The sequence below is a fragment of the Bombina bombina genome, chromosome 3, assembly GCF_027579735.1.
Source record: "Bombina bombina isolate aBomBom1 chromosome 3, aBomBom1.pri, whole genome shotgun sequence".
NCBI lineage: Eukaryota > Metazoa > Chordata > Amphibia > Anura > Bombinatoridae > Bombina > Bombina bombina.
Window position 1 is genome coordinate 1,120,901,260 of NC_069501.1, and position 20,968 is coordinate 1,120,922,227.

Genomic DNA, 20,968 nt, shown 5'->3' on the forward strand with positions numbered 1-20,968 from the left:
TCCAAAGAATGCATAGGCTCAAAATGTCTTTAAAAAGTCTTTAATACCAAATTTGGACTCCAAGGAGAGATAGATTTAATAACAGGTTTGATGCAAGTCAAAGCCTGTACGAACAGTGATCAGGAAGATTAGCAATCTTTCTGTGAAATAAAACAGAAAGAGCAGAGATTTGTCCTTTCAAAGTATTGGCAGACAAACCTTTATTCAAACCACCCTGAAGAAACTGTAGAATCCTAGGAATTCTAAAAGAATGCCAAGAATAATCATGAGTGGAACACCATGAAATATAGGTTTTCCAAACCTTGTGATATATTTTCCTTGAAACACGCTTACGAGCCTGTATCATAGTGGTAATCACAGAGTCCGAGAAACCTCTGACTAAGGACTAAGTATTCAATTTACATGCTTTCAAATTTAGAGATTTGAGATCTGAATGGAATAATGGGCCATTAGACAGGTGGTCTGGTCTTAGAGGCAGTGATGACAATGAATGGCAACTGGACATTTGGACAAGGTCCGCATACCAGAACCTGTGAGGCCATGCTGGTGCTATCAGAAATACATAAGATTGTTCCATTATGATCTTTGAGATCACTCCCAGAGGTGAAAAAATTTAAGCAGGTTGGTAAAACCATGGAACTGCTAGGGCATTCATCAATTCCCCCTAAGGATCCATGGACCTGGAGAGGTATCTGAAAAGTTTCTTGTTTAGACGAGAGGCCATCACATCTATGTCTGGAAGACCCCACATCTGCACAATCTGATAGAACACATCTGGATGGAGAGACCATTCCCCGGATGTAGAATCTGACGACAATAATAATCCGCATCCAAATTGTCTACACCTGGTATATAAATCGCATTGATTAGGCAAGAGTTGAATTCAGCCCAAGAAAGTATTAAATACACTTCTTTCATTGCTAGGGGACCAAACTCCTTGTGCTGTCAGAGACCCCCAGACAGCTCCCCAATCTGTTATGAACACAGTCCAGGGTAGGACAAACAAAGGAGGCCCCTTGAACAATAAGGTGATGGTTTAACCACCAAGTCAGAGAGAGTTGAGTGTTGCACCACCTCCTAAGGAGGCAAAGTATGTAAAACTGAGGTATGAGTGAGGTGGGAAGTGTATTTATAGGCATTTGAGTTTTGGGAAACTTTGCCCCCTCCTGGAAGGAATGTATATCCCATATGTCACTAGCTCATGGATTCTTGCCACCTAAATGAAAGAAATGTACGTTTATGTTAGTCTGTAAATAACACTTGCACCAGAACACATTTGTTGCTAACAACTTGTTCAGTCTGTTTTTGGTACTATGAATATTCTTAACATTTAGATCACCAGACTACAACTGAAATAAAAGATTTGCTGTGGGTTTCCCTTATATGAAAAGGTTTGAAACCTCAAACTAAATATTTTTCAGACTCACGCTGTGTTAAAAATATATGAATTTACTTAAAGGAACAGTCAAGTCCAAAAAAAACTTTCAGGATTTAAATAGGGAATGTAATTTTAAACAACTTCCCAATTTACTTTTATCACCAATTTTGCTTTGTTCTTTTGGTATTCTTAGTTGAAAGCTAAACTTAGGAGGTTTATATGCTAATTTCCTAGACCTTAAAGACTGCCTCTAATCTAAATGCATTTTGACCACTAGATGGCATTAGTTCATGTGTTTCATATAGATAACATTGAGCTCATGAACCTGAAGTGACCACAGATTGGCTAAAATGCAAGTCTGTAAAAATAACTAAAATAAGGGGGCAGTCAGCAGAAACTTAGATACAAGGTAATTACAGAGTTAAAACATGTATTATTATAGCTGTATTGGTTATGCAAAACTGGGGTATGGGTAATGAAAGGATCATCTTTCTTTTTAAACAAAAATTCTGGTGTTGACTGTCCCTTTAAAAGAATGAGTATAATGCATTTGAGTTCAAAAAATCTCAAGTGGAAAAAACAGAATTTATGTTTACCTGATAAATTACTTTCTCCAACGGTGTGTCCGGTCCACGGCGTCATCCTTACTTGTGGGATATTCTCTTCCCCAACAGGAAATGGCAAAGAGCCCAGCAAAGCTGGTCACATGATCCCTCCTAGGCTCCGCCTACCCCAGTCATTCGACCGACGTTAAGGAGGAATATTTGCATAGGAGAAACCATATGGTACCGTGGTGACTGTAGTTAAAGAAAATAAATTATCAGACCTGATTAAAAAAACCAGGGCGGGCCGTGGACCGGACACACCGTTGGAGAAAGTAATTTATCAGGTAAACATAAATTCTGTTTTCTCCAACATAGGTGTGTCCGGTCCACGGCGTCATCCTTACTTGTGGGAACCAATACCAAAGCTTTAGGACACGGATGAAGGGAGGGAGCAAATCAGGTCACCTAAATGGAAGGCACCACGGCTTGCAAAACCTTTCTCCCAAAAATAGCCTCAGAAGAAGCAAAAGTATCAAACTTGTAAAATTTGGTAAAAGTGTGCAGTGAAGACCAAGTCGCTGCCCTACATATCTGATCAACAGAAGCCTCGTTCTTGAAGGCCCATGTGGAAGCCACAGCCCTAGTGGAATGAGCTGTGATTCTTTCGGGAGGCTGCCGTCCGGCAGTCTCGTAAGCCAATCTGATGATGCTTTTAATCCAAAAAGAGAGAGAGGTAGAAGTTGCTTTTTGACCTCTCCTTTTACCGGAATAAACAACAAACAAGGAAGATGTTTGTCTAAAATCCTTTGTAGCATCTAAATAGAATTTTAGAGCGCGAACAACATCCAAATTGTGCAACAAACGTTCCTTCTTTGAAACTGGTTTCGGACACAGAGAAGGTACGATAATCTCCTGGTTAATGTTTTTGTTAGAAACAACTTTTGGAAGAAAACCAGGTTTAGTACGTAAAACCACCTTATCTGCATGGAACACCAGATAAGGAGGAGAACACTGCAGAGCAGATAATTCTGAAACTCTTCTAGCAGAAGAAATTGCAACTAAAAACAAAACTTTCCAAGATAATAACTTAATATCAACGGAATGCAAGGGTTCAAACGGAACCCCCTGAAGAACTGAAAGAACTAAATTGAGACTCCAAGGAGGAGTCAAAGGTTTGTAAACAGGCTTAATTCTAACCAGAGCCTGAACAAAGGCTTGAACATCTGGCACAGCGGCCAGCTTTTTGTGAAGTAACACAGACAAGGCAGAAATCTGTCCCTTCAGGGAACTTGCAGATAATCCTTTTTCCAATCCTTCTTGAAGGAAGGATAGAATCCTAGGAATCTTAACCTTGTCCCAAGGGAATCCTTTAGATTCACACCAACAGATATATTTTTTCCAAATTTTGTGGTAAATCTTTCTAGTTACAGGCTTTCTGGCCTGAACAAGAGTATCGATAACAGAATCTGAGAATCCTCGCTTCGATAAGATCAAGCGTTCAATCTCCAAGCAGTCAGCTGGAGTGAAACCAGATTCGGATGTTCGAACGGACCCTGAACAAGAAGGTCTCGTCTCAAAGGTAGCTTCCAAGGAGGAGCCGATGACATATTCACCAGATCTGCGTACCAAGTCCTGCGTGGCCACGCAGGAGCTATCAAGATCACCGACGCCCTCTCCTGATTGATCCTGGCTACCAGCCTGGGGATGAGAGGAAACGGCGGGAACACATAAGCTAGTTTGAAGGTCCAAGGTGCTACTAGTGCATCCACTAGAGCCGCCTTGGGATCCCTGGATCTGGACCCGTAGCAAGGAACTTTGAAGTTCTGACGAGAGGCCATCAGATCCATGTCTGGAATGCCCCACAGCTGAGTGACTTGGGCAAAGATTTCCGGATGGAGTTCCCACTCCCCCGGATGCAATGTCTGACGATTCAGAAAATCCGCTTCCCAATTTTCCACTCCTGGGATATGGATAGCAGACAGGTGGCAGGAGTGAGACTCCGCCCATAGAATGATTTTGGTCACTTCTTCCATCGCCAGGGAACTCCTTGTTCCCCCCTGATGGTTGATGTACGCAACAGTTGTCATGTTGTCTGATTGAAACCGTATGAACTTGGCCCTCGCTAGCTGAGGCCAAGCCTTGAGAGCATTGAATATCGCTCTCAGTTCCAGAATATTTATCGGTAGAAGAGATTCTTCCCAAGACCAAAGACCCTGAGCTTTCAGGGATCCCCAGACCGCGCCCCAGCCCATCAGACTGGCGTCGGTCGTGACAATGACCCACTCTGGTCTGCGGAATGTCATCCCTCGTGACAGGTTGTCCAGGGACAGCCACCAACGGAGTGAGTCTCTGGTCCTCTGATTTACTTGTATCTTCGGAGACAAGTCTGTATAGTCCCCATTCCACTGACTGAGCATGCACAGTTGTAATGGTCTTAGATGAATGCGTGCAAAAGGAACTATGTCCATTGCCGCTACCATCAACCCGATCACTTCCATGCACTGAGCTATGGAAGGAAGAGGAACGGAATGGAGTATCCGACAAGAGTCTAGAAGTTTTGTTTTTCTGGCCTCTGTCAGAAAAATCCTCATTTCTAAGGAGTCTATTATTGTTCCCAAGAAGGGAACCCTTGTTGACGGAGATAGAGAACTCTTTTCCACGTTCACTTTCCATCCGTGAGATCTGAGAAAGGCCAGGACAATGTCCGTGTGAGCCTTTGCTTGAGGAAGGGACGACGCTTGAATCAGAATGTCGTCCAAGTAAGGTACTACAGCAATGCCCCTTGGTCTTAGCACAGCTAGAAGGGACCCTAGTACCTTTGTGAAAATCCTTGGAGCAGTGGCTAATCCGAAAGGAAGCGCCACGAACTGGTAATGTTTGTCCAGGAATGCGAACCTCAGGAACCGATGATGTTCCTTGTGGATAGGAATATGTAGATACGCATCCTTTAAATCCACCGTGGTCATGAATTGACCTTCCTGGATGGAAGGAAGAATAGTTCGAATGGTTTCCATCTTGAACGATGGAACCTTGAGAAACTTGTTTAAGATCTTGAGATCTAAGATTGGTCTGAACGTTCCCTCTTTTTTGGGAACTATAAACAGATTGGAGTAGAACCCCATCCCTTGTTCTCTTAATGGAACAGGATGAATCACTCCCATTTTTAACAGGTCTTCTACACAATGTAAGAATGCCTGTCTTTTTATGTGGTCTGAAGACAACTGAGACCTGTGGAACCTCCCCCTTGGGGGAAGTCCCTTGAATTCCAGAAGATAACCTTGGGAGACTATTTCTAGCGCCCAAGGATCCAGAACATCTCTTGCCCAAGCCTGAGCGAAGAGAGAGAGTCTGCCCCCCACCAGATCCGGTCCCGGATCGGGGGCCAACATTTCATGCTGTCTTGGTAGCAGTGGCAGGTTTCTTGGCCTGCTTTCCCTTGTTCCAGCCTTGCATTGGTCTCCAAGCTGGCTTGGCTTGAGAAGTATTACCCTCTTGCTTAGAGGACGTAGCACTTTGGGCTGGTCCGTTTCTACGAAAGGGACGAAAATTAGGTTTATTTTTTGCCTTGAAAGGCCGATCCTGAGGAAGGGCGTGGCCCTTACCCCCAGTGATATCCGAGATAATCTCTTTCAAGTCAGGGCCAAACAGCGTTTTCCCCTTGAAAGGAATGTTAAGTAGCTTGTTCTTGGAAGACGTATCAGCCGACCAAGATTTCAACCAAAGCGCTCTGCGCGCCACAATAGCAAACCCAGAATTCTTAGCCACTAACCTAGCCAATTGCAAAGTGGCGTCTAGGGTGAAAGAATTAGCCAATTTGAGAGCATTGATTCTGTCCATAATCTCCTCATAAGGAGGAGAATCACTGTCGACCGCCTTTATCAGCTCATCGAACCAGAAACATGCGGCTGTAGCGACAGGGACAATGCATGAAATTGGTTGTAGAAGGTAACCCTGCTGAACAAACATCTTTTTAAGCAAACCTTCTAATTTTTTATCCATAGGATCTTTGAAAGCACAACTATCCTCTATGGGTATAGTGGTGCGTTTGTTTAAAGTGGAAACCACTCCCTCGACCTTGGGGACTGTCTGCCATAAGTCCTTTCTGGGGTCGACCATAGGAAACAATTTTTTAAATATGGGGGGAGGGACGAAAGGAATACCAGGCCTTTCCCATTCTTTATTAACAATGTCCGCCACCCGCTTGGGTATAGGAAAAGCTTCTGGGAGCCCCGGCACCTCTAGGAACTTGTCCATTTTACATAGTTTCTCTGGGATGACCAACTTGTCACAATCATCCAGAGTGGATAATACCTCCTTAAGCAGAATGCGGAGATGTTCCAACTTAAATTTAAATGCAATCACATCAGGTTCAGCTTGTTGAGAAATGTTCCCTGAATCAGTAATTTCTCCCTCAGACAAAACCTCCCTGGCCCCATCAGACTGAGTTAGGGGCCCTTCAGAAATATTAATATCAGCGTCGTCATTCTCTTCAGTATCTAAAACAGAGCAGTCGCGCTTACGCTGATCAGTGTTCATTTTGGCTAAAATGTTTTTGACAGAATTATCCATTACAGCCGTTAATTGTTGCATAGTAAGGAGTATTGGCGCGCTAGATGTACTAGGGGCCTCCTGAGTGGGCAAGACTCGTGTAGACGAAGGAGGGAATGATGCAGTACCATGCTTACTCCCCTCACTTGAGGAATCATCTTGGGCATCATTGTCATTGTCACATAAATCACATTTATTTAAATGAATAGGAATTCTGGCTTCCCCACATTCAGAACACAGTCTATCTGGTAGTTCAGACATGTTAAACAGGCATAAACTTGATAACAAGTACAAAAAACGTTTTAAAATAAAACCGTTACTGTCACTTTAAATTTTAAACTGAACACACTTTATTACTGCAAATGCGAAAAAACATGAAGGAATTGTTCAAAATTTACCAAATTTTCACCACAGTGTCTTAAAGCCTTAAAAGTATTGCACACCAAATTTGGAAGCTTTAACCCTTAAAATAACGGAACCGGAGCCGTTTTGAACTTTAACCCCTTTACAGTCCCTGGTATCTGCTTTGCTGAGACCCAACCAAGCCCCAAGGGGAATACGATACCAAATGACGCCTTCAGAAAGTCTTTTCTAAGTATCAGAGCTCCTCACACATGCGACTGCATGCCATGCCTCTCAAAAACAAGTGCGCAACACCGGCGCGAAAATGAGGCTCTGCCTATGCTTTGGGAAAGCCCCTAAAGAATAAGGTGTCTAAAACAGTGCCTGCCGATATTATTATATCAAAATACCCAGATAAAATGATTCCTCAAGGCTAAATATGTGTTAATAATCAATCGATTTAGCCCAAAAAAAGTCTACAGTCTTAATAAGCCCTTTTTGAAGCCCTTATTTACAATCGTAATAAACATGGCTTACCGGATCCCAGAGGGAAAATGACAGCTTCCAGCATTACATCGTCTTGTTAGAATGTGTCATACCTCAAGCAGCAAGAGACTGCTCACTGTTCCCCCAACTGAAGTTAATTGCTCTCAACAGTCCTGTGTGGAACAGCCATGGATTTTAGTGACGGTTGCTAAAATCATTTTCCTCATACAAACAGAAATCTTCATCTCTTTTCTGTTTCTGAGTAAATAGTACATACCAGCACTATTTCAAAATAACAAACTCTTGATTGAATAATAAAAACTACAGTTAAACACTAAAAAACTCTAAGCCATCTCCGTGGAGATGTTGCCTGTACAACGGCAAAGAGAATGACTGGGGTAGGCGGAGCCTAGGAGGGATCATGTGACCAGCTTTGCTGGGCTCTTTGCCATTTCCTGTTGGGGAAGAGAATATCCCACAAGTAAGGATGACGCCGTGGACCGGACACACCTATGTTGGAGAAAAGTACACGCACAAAATATGTAAAATAAAGAGCAAAGTAGAGTTCAGTTATACTTACCAGGCATATCAGTTTGATCAATCTGAGCCATTGTTATTAAATGCCTATTTATCAACTCCTATATTGAAGAAGAAAAAAAATAAGATACCACGTAAACCGCAGTACTATTAAAAACAATCATACATTCAGCTATAAAAATAGTTTGTTACCAGATTATATGCGTCAACACAAATACAAACTTAAAGGGATATGAAACAATAAATAAAAGATAGATCGAATGATGCATTCAAAGGAAAGATTAGTCTGTGAATAGCATGTAGATGTATTTTTTTAAAGTTTCATTAGCTGTTTAAATATTTACAAAATAAGTGTAAAGTTTTAGTGTCTATAAAACAATGGGAGCTGCCATGTTGCTTCTCTGCTGTGGCCAATTAGGGAGAGTTATAATTAGGTCACTAGAATGTGCAGTCAATGACTGTGCGGAATATAACAGTGTTCTGTACTTCCATTTCTATCAGGAACTGAAAAGCTCACAATTTCATAATGGAATTACAGGAAAAGGGGACAAGATAAATAACGTATATTGCAGAGGTTTTTTATATATACTATGTATCATTTTAAATTATCATCTCAAAGTGTTAATGTCCCTTTAAATGCTTTTATATTTCTTAACACAGTACAATAGAAGCATTTACTAATGACATTAGGACTTCCTCAATGAACCAAGTAACACCCATTTCAGTAGCTTTAAATGGACTGTAAATACTTTGAGAAAGTAATATACAAAAAGAAAAAAAATTCCAGTATACTTTCATGATTTATCTTGCTACCCTTTCTTGTAATTTAAAAAGGACATAAAACCCAAATTTTTCTTTCGTAAGTCAGATAGAGCATGTCATTTTAAGAAACTTTCTCATTTACTCCTATTATCCATTTTTCTTTTGCTATCTTTATTTGAAAAAGCAAGAATGTAAGCATAGGAGCCGGCCCATTTTTGGTTCAGCACCTGGATAGCGCCAGCTGATTGGTGGCTAAATGTAGCCACCAATCAGCAAGTGCTAACCAGATACTGAACTAAAAATTGGACAGCTCCTATGCTTACATTCCTGCTTTTTCAAATAAAGATAGCAAGAGAAAAAAGAAATTGACAATAGGAGTAAATGAGAAAGTTTCTTAAAATTGAATGCTCTGATTAATGAAAGAAACAATTTGGGTTGTGTGTCCCTTTAAGTCTGAAAATTTAATGTTTACCAGTTCTAATGATTGAAAGTGCACATCGTAGACAGACGTCACAAGCCTAATGCTGCCACATATCTGTCCATGACTGGATACAGCAGATTTAAAGGGATAGTAAACCCCAAAATTTTCTTTTATGATTCAGATAGAACATAGAATTTTAAACAACTTTCCAATTTAATTCTATTATAAAATTTTCTTCATTCTCTTGTTATCCACTGCTGAAGGGACAGCTGACAGGAAGCTGAAAACACCTATTTAGCCAATCACAAGAGACAAATGAGTGCAGGCACCAATTAGCAGCAGCTCCCACTAGTGTGATATGTGCATATTCATTTTTTTTAAACAAGGGATATTAAGAACAAAGCACATTTGAAAATAGAAGTGAATTTAAGTGTCTTAAAATGACATGCTCTATCTGAATCATTTAAGTTTAATTTTGACCTTCCTATCCCTTTAAGTTAAACTTCAAAACCATGGATATTTTGCTATCAAAATAAAAATTGATAGCTCTGTTTACTGCAGTACTGACTCATCAAAATAAAAACTCAACTAGTAAGTTAATTTATTGCAAGTCTGCAGAAGAAATCTTGTAATTAAATCTTGTAATTACAAGGTGTTTACTGTCCCCTATAAAAAGACATGCCTGGTTCTGCTGACTTCAGTCAGAAGGGTTATGTAACATTGCTACATATAAACAGAGAGGAATTGGTGAATGCACTACACTTACCAGGACACAATACTTTTTTTTTTTTTTTTTTTTTAAAGGAGACAGCAGCCGAAATCAACATACCAGTAGAGGTTGGAGAGAGTCCAGGTTTACTAGTCAGGGGTTAAAAGCTAGCAGCCCAGAAGGAAAAAGTTACTAGTCCACTCTATGTTAACGATAGGATAAATTTAAATTTCTGAGTTGTCCACTGCAACTTATACACACACACGTTTTGAATGTGTATATATATATATATATATATATATATATATATATATATATATATATATATATATATATATACACACATACATACATATATACACATTCCTACACACATACATATATACACATTCCTACACACACACACTGTATATACATACCTACACACACACACACACACACTGTATATACATACCTACACACACACACACTGTATATACATACCTACACACACACACACACACTGTATATACATACCTACACACACACACACACACAGGGAGTGCGAGAGAGGCATGCGAGAGAGAGGCATGCGAGAGAGATATTACACAGTTTAAATAAGAAATTTCTCTTTTATTCACAATGAGGGAGGACCAATAGAGAGTTTGGGTGTGTAAAAGAAGGTCCCTGAAGACACACAGTTAAAATCAAGGGTATGAGACCAAAAACATAGTCCTTGCTTGTACATACTCCTTTTTATGAAATAAAGACTTTAGGAAATGTAGTGGTGTGGCTGACTTTGGTTCTTATCCTCAAGCCCTAAGAGATTGGATGGTCTTGTCTTGAATACAGTAGACATTATACTAAACAGAGGGCAAACCAACTTATAAATGTAGACTGAAGGACTGCAATGTTTTAAAATCTGCAGACAGAGAGAAAAAAAAATGTAGTTCATACCTGTCTGAGTTCATCGGCCATGAAAAAAGAAGGTGCATTTGCTTTTGGCTGCATGTAAGCAACGTGAGGTGCTGTTGGAGGATAAAGGTGATAGTTTGGGAAAACCTATTAAAAAAAAAAAAAAAAAAAAAGAGATGAAAACCTATTTAAAAAAACATAATTTATGTAAGAACTTACCTGATAAATTCATTTCCTTCATATTGGCAAGAGTCCATGAGCTAGTGACGTATGGGATATACAATCCTACCAGGAGGGGCAAAGTTTCCCAAACCTCAAAATGCCTAGAGTAAAAAAAAACATACCAAAAAGAGGAAATGGAAATAAAATTGTACTTTTATACAAAAAACATAACCACCATAAAAAGGGTGGGCCTCATGGACTCTTGCCAATATGAAAGAAATGAATTTATCAGGTAAGTTCTTACATAAATTATGTTTTCTTTCATGTAATTGTCAAGAGTCCATGAGGTAGTAACGTATGGGATAGAAATACCCAAGATGTGGGTGACCACAGAAGAGTCACTAGAAAGGGAGGTATAAAATAAAAAAAACAGCTATTTCCGCTGATAAAAATAAATCCACAAAAAAATAAGTCTCACATAAATTTCAAGAAAAAAAACTTAACATAAGCAGAAGAATCAGAAGAAGCAAATACATTAAAATGGTGAAATTTAGTAAATGTATGCAAAGACCACCAAGTTTCTGCTTTGCAAATCTGATCAACCGAAGCTTTATTCTTAAAAGCCCAAGAAGTGGTGTCTGATCTAGTAGAATGGGCTGTAATTCTCTGAGGCGGAGACTGTCCCGCCTCCAAATAAGCCTTGCGAATCAAAAGCTTTAACCAAGATGCCAAAGAAATGGCAGAGGCTTTCTGAGAAGTCTTCCTGAAAACTTAGTAGCTTTGACATATTTCAAAGCTCTTACAACATCCAAAGAATGTAAAGATCTTTCAAGAGTATTCTTAGGATTAGGACACAAGGAAGGAAAAACAATTTCTCTACTAATGTTTTTAGAATTTATAACCTTAAGAAGAAATTTAAACGAAGTCCGCAAAACAGCCTTATCCTGATGGAAAATCAGAAAAGGAGACTCACAAGAGAGCAGACAATTCGGAAACTCTTCTAGCTGAAGAGATAACCAAAAGAAACAATTTCCAAGGAAGTAGTTTAATATCCAAAGAACGCATAGGCTCAAATGGAGGAGCCTGCAAAGCCTTCAAAACCAAATAAGACTCAAAGGAGTAGAGATTGATTTAACAACAGGTTTGATACGAACCAAAGCCTGAACAATATCAGGAAGTTTAGCAATATTTCTATGAAATAAAACAAAGAGCAGAGATGTGTCCCTTCAAGGTACTTTATCCAAACCATCCTGAAGAAACTGTAAAATTCAAGGAATCCTAAAAGAATGCCAAGAGAATTTATGAGAAAACACCATGAAATATAGTTTTTTCAAACCCGATAATAAATCTTCCTTGAAACAGACTTACAAGCCTGTGGCATAGTATTAATTACTGAGTCAGAGAAACCTCTATGACTAAGTACAAAGGTTCAATTTCCATACCTTCAAATTTAGCGATTTGAGATCCTGATGGAAAAACGGCCCTAGAGACAGAAGGTCTGGCCAAGGTTGGCAACTGGACATCCGGACAGGATCTGTATACCAAAACCTGTGAGGCCATGCTGGTGCTATCAGAAACACATGTGATTGTTCCAATAAGATCTTGGAGATCACCCTTGGAAGAAGAACTAGAGGTGGAAAAAATGTAAGCAGGTTGGTAAAACCAAGGAACTGCTAACGCATCCACCATCTCCTCCTGAGGATCCCTGGACCTGGAAAGGTACCTGGGAAGCCATCAGATCTATTTCCAGGAGACATTCATTTTTGTTGTTTAAAAAGAAAGATAACCCCTTTATTACCCATTCCCCAGTTTTGCATAACCAACACAGTTATAATAATACACGTTTTACCTCTGTAATTATCTTGTATCTAAGCTTCTGCTGACTGCCCCTTTATTTCAGTTCTTTTGACAGATATGCAGTTTAGCCAATCAGTCCTCACTCCTAGGTCACTTTACCTGCATGAGCTCAATGTTATCTATATGAAACATGTGAACTAATGCCCTCTAGTGGTCAAAATGTATTCAGATTTGAGGCAGTCTTCAAGGTCTAAGAAATTAGCATATGAACCTCCTAGTTTTAGCTTTCAACTAAGAATACCAAGAGAACAAAGCAAAATTGGTGAGAAAAGAAAATTGGGAAGTTGTTTAAAATTGCATGCCCTATTTAAAACATGAAAGTTTTTTTTTAAATTGACTGTCCCTTCTAAAGAGGTACTATCTTCCATAGGAATAGTAGTACGTTTAGCAAGAGTAGAAATGGCCCCATCAACCTTCCCAAAACTCTAATTTAGCCACTGGCAAAGGAAACAACTTTTTAAACCTTGAAGAAGGAACAAAAGAAGTACCAGGCTTAGACCATGCCTTAGCAATCACATCAGAAATAGCATTAGGAACAGGAAAAACCTCAGGAGTAGTCACAGGAGGTTTATAGACCGAATTTAAACGTTTACTGGATTTATTATCAAGAGGACCAGACTACTCAATATTTAAAGTTATTAACAGTTCTTTTAATAAAGAACGAATATACTCAATCTTAAAAAGATAAGATGATTCATCAGTGTCAATGTCTGAAGTAGGATCTTCTGAATCAGAGAGATCCTCATCAGAGAAAGATATATCAGTCTGGTGCTGGTCATTACAAATTTCATCAGTATTATGAGAAGTTTAAAAAGACCTTTTACGTTTATTTGAAGGCGGTATAGCAGCCATGGCCTTCTGTATCGCATCAGCAATATAATTTTTCATATCAACAGGGATATCATGTACTTTAGATGTTGAAGTAACAGATACTGTACTAGCACTAATAGAAACATTTTCTGCATGCAAAAGCTTATCATGACAACTGTTACATACTACAGCTGGAGATAATCTCCACTAGCTTACAACAGATACTTAGCTTTGCTAGAACTATTTTCAGGCAGCATGGTGCCTACAGCAGCTTCTGAGGCAGGATCAGATTGAGACATCTTGTAAGCATAGCCATCTGAGCATATAGAAGGCAAGGAGCATATTGGAAGTGAGGTTAAAATAAACTAAATTTTTTGGTGCCAAGTATGACGCAAAAGGAAGTTGAGATTTTTTTTTTTGGTGCCAATATAAATCTGGAAATGACGCAACTTGCATCAAATACAATTCCGCGCCAAAACAACCTAGCGTCAACTAAGACACAGGAAATGATGAACTTGCATCATTACAGACACATTCACGACAACAAAAATTCTCGCGCCAAGAATGACGCAATAAACAGCATTTTGCGTCCACGCGAGCCTAATTTGCCCACAAGTTTTAAAGAAAAAAACAAGTCAAATGAAAACAAAGACTATACCCCAAGTAAGACCAACTTCCTAAAACAGGCTTCCCATAACGAAACTGCCAGACTGCAAAGGGAAATACACATAGACCTGACTCATGGCAAATATAAGTAAAATACATATATTTAAACTTTATACATAAAACACCAAACCATAGCGGAGAGTGTCCTAACCTAAATAATTATACATACTTACCAAAAGACACCCCATCCACATATAGCAGATAACCAAACCAGTACTGAAAGCTATCAGCAGAGGTAATGGTAAATAAGAGTATATTGTCGATCTGAAAAGAGAGTTAGGAGATGAATCCCTACGACCGATAACAGAGAACCCTTAAAAAGATTTCCCGCGAGGGAAACCATAAAATCAAATAGAATTGAGCTTCAGAATACTTAGAAGCGCTTATCAAAGGAAAAAAAAAAAAAAAAAAAAAAAACAAGCACAAACTTACTTCACCACCTCCATAGGAGGCAAAGTTTGTAAAACTGAATTGTGGGTGTGGTGAGGGGTGTATTTATAGGCATTTTGAGGTTTGGGAAACTTTTCATCTCTTGGTAGGATTGTATATCCTATACGTCAATAGCTCATGGACTCTTGCCAATTACATGAAAGAGAAAAAAAAACAACATATGTACTACCTTTTGTGTTTTTAAAACAAAAAATTAGTAAACTAGGCGAGAAAAATACATATTTATATATCAATTACTAATTCAATTCATTGTATTAAAGGGGCATGAAACCTAAATTTTTTCTTTCATGATTCAGATAGAGAATACAATTTTTAGCAACTTTCTAATTTAATTCTATTATCTAATTTGTTCCATTCTCTTGGTATAATTTGTTGAAGGAGCAGCAATGCACTAATGGTTTCTAACTGAACGCATGTCTGAGCCAATCACAATCGATATATATGCAGCCACCAATCAACAGCTAGAACCTAGGTTCTCTGCTGCTCCTGAGCTTGCCTAGATAAACATTTCAGCAAAGGATAACAAGAGAAGGAAGCAAATTACATAGATGTAAATTCTAAAGTAGTTTAAAATGGTATTCTCTATCTGAATCATAAAAGAAAAAATTGGGTTTTATGTCCTTTAACGTAAATAAGAAACTGTAAACTCATCACATCAGTGGAAGATAGCACCTTCTGCCCTCCCACTGAAAGATTTTGAATGCCTTACACATTTTACATCACTTAAATGGATTAACCCAAGTAGATTTATATATACGTCTTGCAGTACACAAACACCCGTGTGTGCTCCAGGACTCTCGGGTGTCAAGTTACAGCCAAGAGCTAGATTTTTTGAAGCTCCAGGCATCTGCCGCATAGGGAACCGGAGTATGATCAATGCTCCGGCTCCATAGGAGGGCAGATACCTGATCGTTACAGATGGTGACACTGTGTGTGTCACCGTCTGTAACGATCTTCTGCTGGTGCCAGTGGGAGGCGTGGGCCCTACGCTACAGATTTTATTTTTAAAGGAAAAGAGAGGGATGGGGCAGCTAAACTTCAGAAAGAGATTGGGGGTGTGAGGGGGTTATTAAACAGCGATAGTGGGAGGGGGGAGGTGGTGGGACCACTACACAAAAAAATATTAAAAAAGAGGTTTATATGTACTGGCAGACAGCTGCCAGTACCTAAGATGGTGGCAATAGTTAGAGGGGTAATCTACACTAAAGCTAAAATTACAAGCTTCCTAATTAACCCCTTCACTGCCAGGAAAAATAGAAGTTTGCTGCACAGCTGCAATTAGTTAACTTCTAATTACAGAAAAGCAATGGCAAAGCCAAATATGTCTGCTATTTCTGAACAAAGGGGATACCAGAGATGCTTTTACAACCATTTGTGCCATGAATTGTAATAATTTCAGTGAGAAATCCAAAGTTTGTGAAAAAAATTAAAAAAAACTTTTTATTATTTGATCGCATTTGGCAGTGAAATGGTGGCATGAAATATACCAAAATGGGCCTAGATCGATACCTTGGGTTGTCTACTTAAAAAGTAAATTTATGCTTACCTGATAAATTAATTTCTTCTATGGTACGACGAGTCCACGGATTCATCCTTTACTTGTGGGATATTATCCTCCTGCTAACAGGAAGCGGCAAAGAGCACCACAGCAGAGCTGTCTATATAGCTCCTCCCTTAGCTCCACCCCCCAGTCATTCGACCGAAGGTACAGGAAGAAAAAGGAGAAACTACAAGGTGAAGAGGTGACTGAATTTTAAAATAAAAAAATATAATCTGTCTTAAAATGACAGGGCTGGCCGTGGACTCGTCTTACCATAGAAGAAATTAATTTAAATCAGGTAAGCATACATTTAGATACAAAAAGATACAATATACAGTGCTAGATGGAAAATAACACTTAAATGTAACAAGAACTAATACTCTCCTTTTAGATGAGACCGCAGCCTTCTTACAGTCTCTCCTCTGTGACTGTTTTATACAAGTGGAAAAATGGCAAATAGATGGCGCTGGTCTGTACAGTGATGCTTCTCTATATGGTGAAGAGAAAAAGGGCTTGAGGTGTGTGTAGGATCCAATTAATATAAATGCAGTATACTCACTCCATAAGTAGCTATTTGCTTTTATTGATTTTATATTGCTCTTGAGAAAGACTTGCTAAAAGTTGAAACGCGTTGAGCTTAAATAAATATCTTTTTATCAAAGTTGGAAGACTGTTGATATTCTTCTTTGCAAGCCAGATTCTCCTATTTATGGAGTAAGTTACTATTTTGTTTTTTCTTGATTTACTGGACACCTTTGGTCATTTTGAGTCTTCATTTGCTTGCAGACCTATTAACAGGTTCTTGAGAGTTTCTGAAACTATGCTGGGGAACTACATCACTCTGGAGACACATTACATCACAGCTGAACTCCCACTACTTATGGAGTGAGTATACTGCATTTATATTAATTGGATCCTACACACACCTCAAGCCCTTTTTCTCTTCACCATATAGAGAAGCATCACTGTACAGACCAGCGCCATCTATTTGCCATTTTTCCACAAGAATAAATTTACTTTTCTTCTATAAGGTACGACGAGTCCACTGATTCATCCTTTACTTGTGGGATACAATACCAAAGCTACAGGACACGGATGAACGGGAGGGACAAGACAGATGGTTAAACAGGCACCACTGCTTGAAGAACTTTTCTCCCAAAAATAGCCTCAGAAGAAGCAAAAGTATCAAATTTGGAAAATTTGGAAAAGGTATGAAGCGAAGACCAAGTCGCAGCCTTACAATTCTGTACAACAGAAGCATCATTTTTAAAAGCCCATGTGGAAGCCACCCCTCTAGTAGAGTGAGCTGTAATCCTTTCAGGAGGCTGCTGTCCAGCAGTCTCGTATGCCAAACGGATGATGCTTTTCAGCCAAAAAGAAAGAGGTAGCCGTAACCTTTTGACCTCTAAGTTTTACAGAAAAGACAACAAAGAAGATGTTTGACGGAAATTTTTGGTTGCTTGCAAGTAAAACTTCAAAGCATGAACCACGTCCAAGTTGTGCAACAGACGCTCCTCCTTAGAGGAAGTATTAGGACACAGAGAAGGAACAATTTCCTGATTGATATTCCTATTAGTAACAACCTTAGGAAGGAATCCAGGTTTGGTACGCAAAACCACCTTATCAGCATGAAAAACAAGATAAGGCGAGTCGCATTGCAATGCAGATAATTCAGAAACTCTTCGAGCCGAAAGAGATAGCAACCAAAAACAGAACTTTCCAAGATAGAAGCTTAATATCTATGGAATGCATAAGGTCAAATGGAACCCCTTGAAGAATTTTAAGAACTAAATTCAAACTCCATGGCGTAGCAACAGGTTTAAACACAGGCTTGATTCTAACTAAAGCCTGACAGAATGACTGAACGTCTGGAAAATCTGCCAGACGCTTGTGCAGTAGAATTGGTAAGGCAGATATCGGTCCCTTTAAGGAACTAGCTGATAGCCCCTTCTCCAATCCTTCTTGGAGAAAGGACAAAATACTAGGAATCCTGATCTTACTCCATGAGTAGCCTTTGGATTCGCACCAATAAAGATATTTACGCCATATCTTATGATAAATTTTCCTGGTGACAGGCTTACGAGCCTGAATCAAGGTATCTATGACCAACTCAGAGAACCCCCGCTTGGATAAGATCAAGCGTTCAATCTCCAAGAAGTCAGTCGCAGAGAAACTAGATTTGGATGCTGGAACGGACCTTGAATAAGAAGGTCCTGTCTCAGTGGCAGAGTCCATGGTGGAAGAGATGACATGTCGACCAGGTCTGCATACCAAATCCTGCGTGGCCACGCAGGTGCTATCAAAATCACCTAAGCTCTCTCCTGTTTGATTCTGGCAATCAAACAAGGAAGGAGAGGAAATGGTGGAAACACATAAGCCAGGTTGAACGACCAGGGTACTGCTAGAGCATCTATCAGTACTGCCTGAGGATCCCTTGACCTGGACCCGTAACAATGAAGTGTGGCGTTCTGACGAGATGCCATCAGATCCAATTCTGGTGTGCCCCATTGCCGAATCAATTGTGCAAACACCTTCAGATGGAGTTCCCACTCCCCCGGAATGAAAAGTCTGGCGACTTAGAAAATCTGCTTCCCAGTTCTCCACTCCTGGGATATAGATTGCTGATAGATGGCAAGAGTGAGTCTCTGCCCATCAAATTATTTTGGTAACCCCCATCATCGCTAGAGAACTCTTTTCCCCCCTGATAATTGATATATGCTACAGTCGTGATATTGTCTGACTGGAATCTTATGAATCTGGCTGAAGCCAGCTGAGGCCACGCCAGAAGCGCGTTGAATATCGCTCTCAGTTCTAGAATATTTATCGGGAGGAGAGCCTCCTCCTGAGTCCACAGGGAATTCCAGACTGCACCCCAGCCCAATAGGCTGGCATCCGTCGTCACTATGACCCATGCTGGCCTGCAGAAACACATTCCATGGGACAGATGATCCTGTGACAACCACCAAAGAAGAGAGTCTCTGGTCTCTAGATCCAGATTTATCTGAGGAGATAAATCTGCATAATCCCCATTCCACTGTTTGAGCATGCATAGTTGCAGTGGTCTGAGATGCAAGCGAGCAAACGGAACTATGTCCATTGCCGCTACCATTAGTCCAATTACCTCCATACACTGAGCCACTGACGGCCGAGGAATGGAATGAAGTGCTCGGCAGGTGGTTAAGATCTTTGATTTTCTGACCTCCGTCAGAAAAACATAATTTATGTAAGAACTTACCTGATAAATTAATTTCTTTCATATTAGCAAGAGTCCATGAGCTAGTGACGTATGGGATATACATTCCTACCAGGAGGGGCAAAGTTTCCCAAACCTTAAAATGCCTATAAATACACCCCTCACCACACCCACAAATCAGTTTAACGAATAGCCAAGAAGTGGGGTGATAAGAAAAAAGTGCAAAAGCATAAAAAATAAGGAATTGGAATAATTGTGCTTTATACAAAAAAATCATAACCACCACAAAAAAGGGTGGGCCTCATGGACTCTTGCTAATATGAAAGAAATTAATTTATCAGGTAAGTTCTTACATAAATTATGTTTTCTTTCATGTAATTAGCAAGAGTCCATGAGCTAGTGACATATGGGATAATGACTACCCAAGATGTGGATCTTTCCACGCAAGAGTCACTAGAGAGGGAGGGATAAAATAAAGACAGCCTAACCCCCCCCTCCTCTCCCTTTCCCCCCTTCTTACCCCCCCCCCCTTCCTATCATATGGGAGCTCATACTTCTCCTTTCACTCCTTCTTCCCATAAAAGGCCTCCCCAGCCTGGAGATGCACACTGCGATTACTAGATGAAGTATACGGACAGATATTCCTAAGCTGACTCTATGAAGTCCCTAGAAAGTTGAGTTAATATATAGGACTGAAGTATTACCCGGTCCCTGTATTTAAAGTCTGTTCATGTTATTCAAAAATGAGGTTTCCATAATGGATATTTTTGTTCATATTAATCGAAAAATGAGGTTTATGTGGTAGATATCTTATTTCACACTTGACATGCTCGATCTTTATGTACTGCATTTCCATCCATAGTTATGTCTACTGTGCTATCACAACAACATAATGTTTATATATATGTGAACTTGTTAGTCACCTGCGTTGTGACATCTGTTGTAATGCTTAATCCTCAATAAAAATTATTTTCCAAAAAAAATAAAAAAAAATAAAGACAGCCAATTCCTGCTGAAAATAATCCACACCCAAAATAAAGTTTAAATGAAAACATAAGCAGAAGATTCAAACTGAAACAGCTGCCTGAAGTACTTTTCTACCAAAAACTGCTTCAGAAGAAGAAAACACATCAAAATGGTAGAATTTAGTAAAAGTATGCAAAGAAGACCAAGTTGCTGCTTTGCAAATCTGATCAACCGAAGCTTCATTCCTAAACGCCCAGGAAGTAGAAACTGACCTAGTAGAATGAGCTGTAATCCTCTGAGGCGGAGTTTTACCCGACTCAACATAGGCATGATGAATTAAAGATTTCAACCAAGATGCCAAAAAAATGGCAGAAGCTTTCTGGCCTTTTCTAGAACCGGAAAAGATGACAAATAGACTAGAAGTCTTTCGGAAAGTCTTAGTAGCTTCAACATAATATTTCAAAGCTCTAACAACATCCAAAGAATGCAATGATTTCTCCTTAGAATTCTTAGGATTAGGGCATAATGAAGGAACTACAATTTCTCTACTAATGTTGGAATTCACAACCTTAGGTAAAAATTCAAAAGAAGTTCGCAACACTGCCTTATCCTGATGAAAAATCAGAAAAGGAGACTCACAAGAAAGAGCAGACAATTCAGAGACTCTTCTGGCAGAAGAGATGGCCAAAAGGAACAAAACTT

The 20,968-nt window shown here is 39.6% G+C and overlaps 1 protein-coding gene across 2 annotated transcripts in view; it reads right to left on the minus strand.

Annotated features, from left to right (window-relative positions):
* Window positions 1–20,968, minus strand: part of PAN3 (poly(A) specific ribonuclease subunit PAN3) — a 339,245-nt gene that overhangs the window by 227,661 nt on the left and 90,616 nt on the right. For both annotated transcript variants that reach the window (XM_053708481.1, XM_053708482.1), the window contains exons 8-9: window positions 10,665–10,769; window positions 7,880–7,937 (exon numbers count right to left, since the gene is read on the minus strand). In XM_053708481.1, the coding sequence (XP_053564456.1) occupies window positions 7,880–7,937; window positions 10,665–10,769 (163 nt within the window). The remainder of the gene's footprint in view (window positions 1–7,879; window positions 7,938–10,664; window positions 10,770–20,968) is intronic.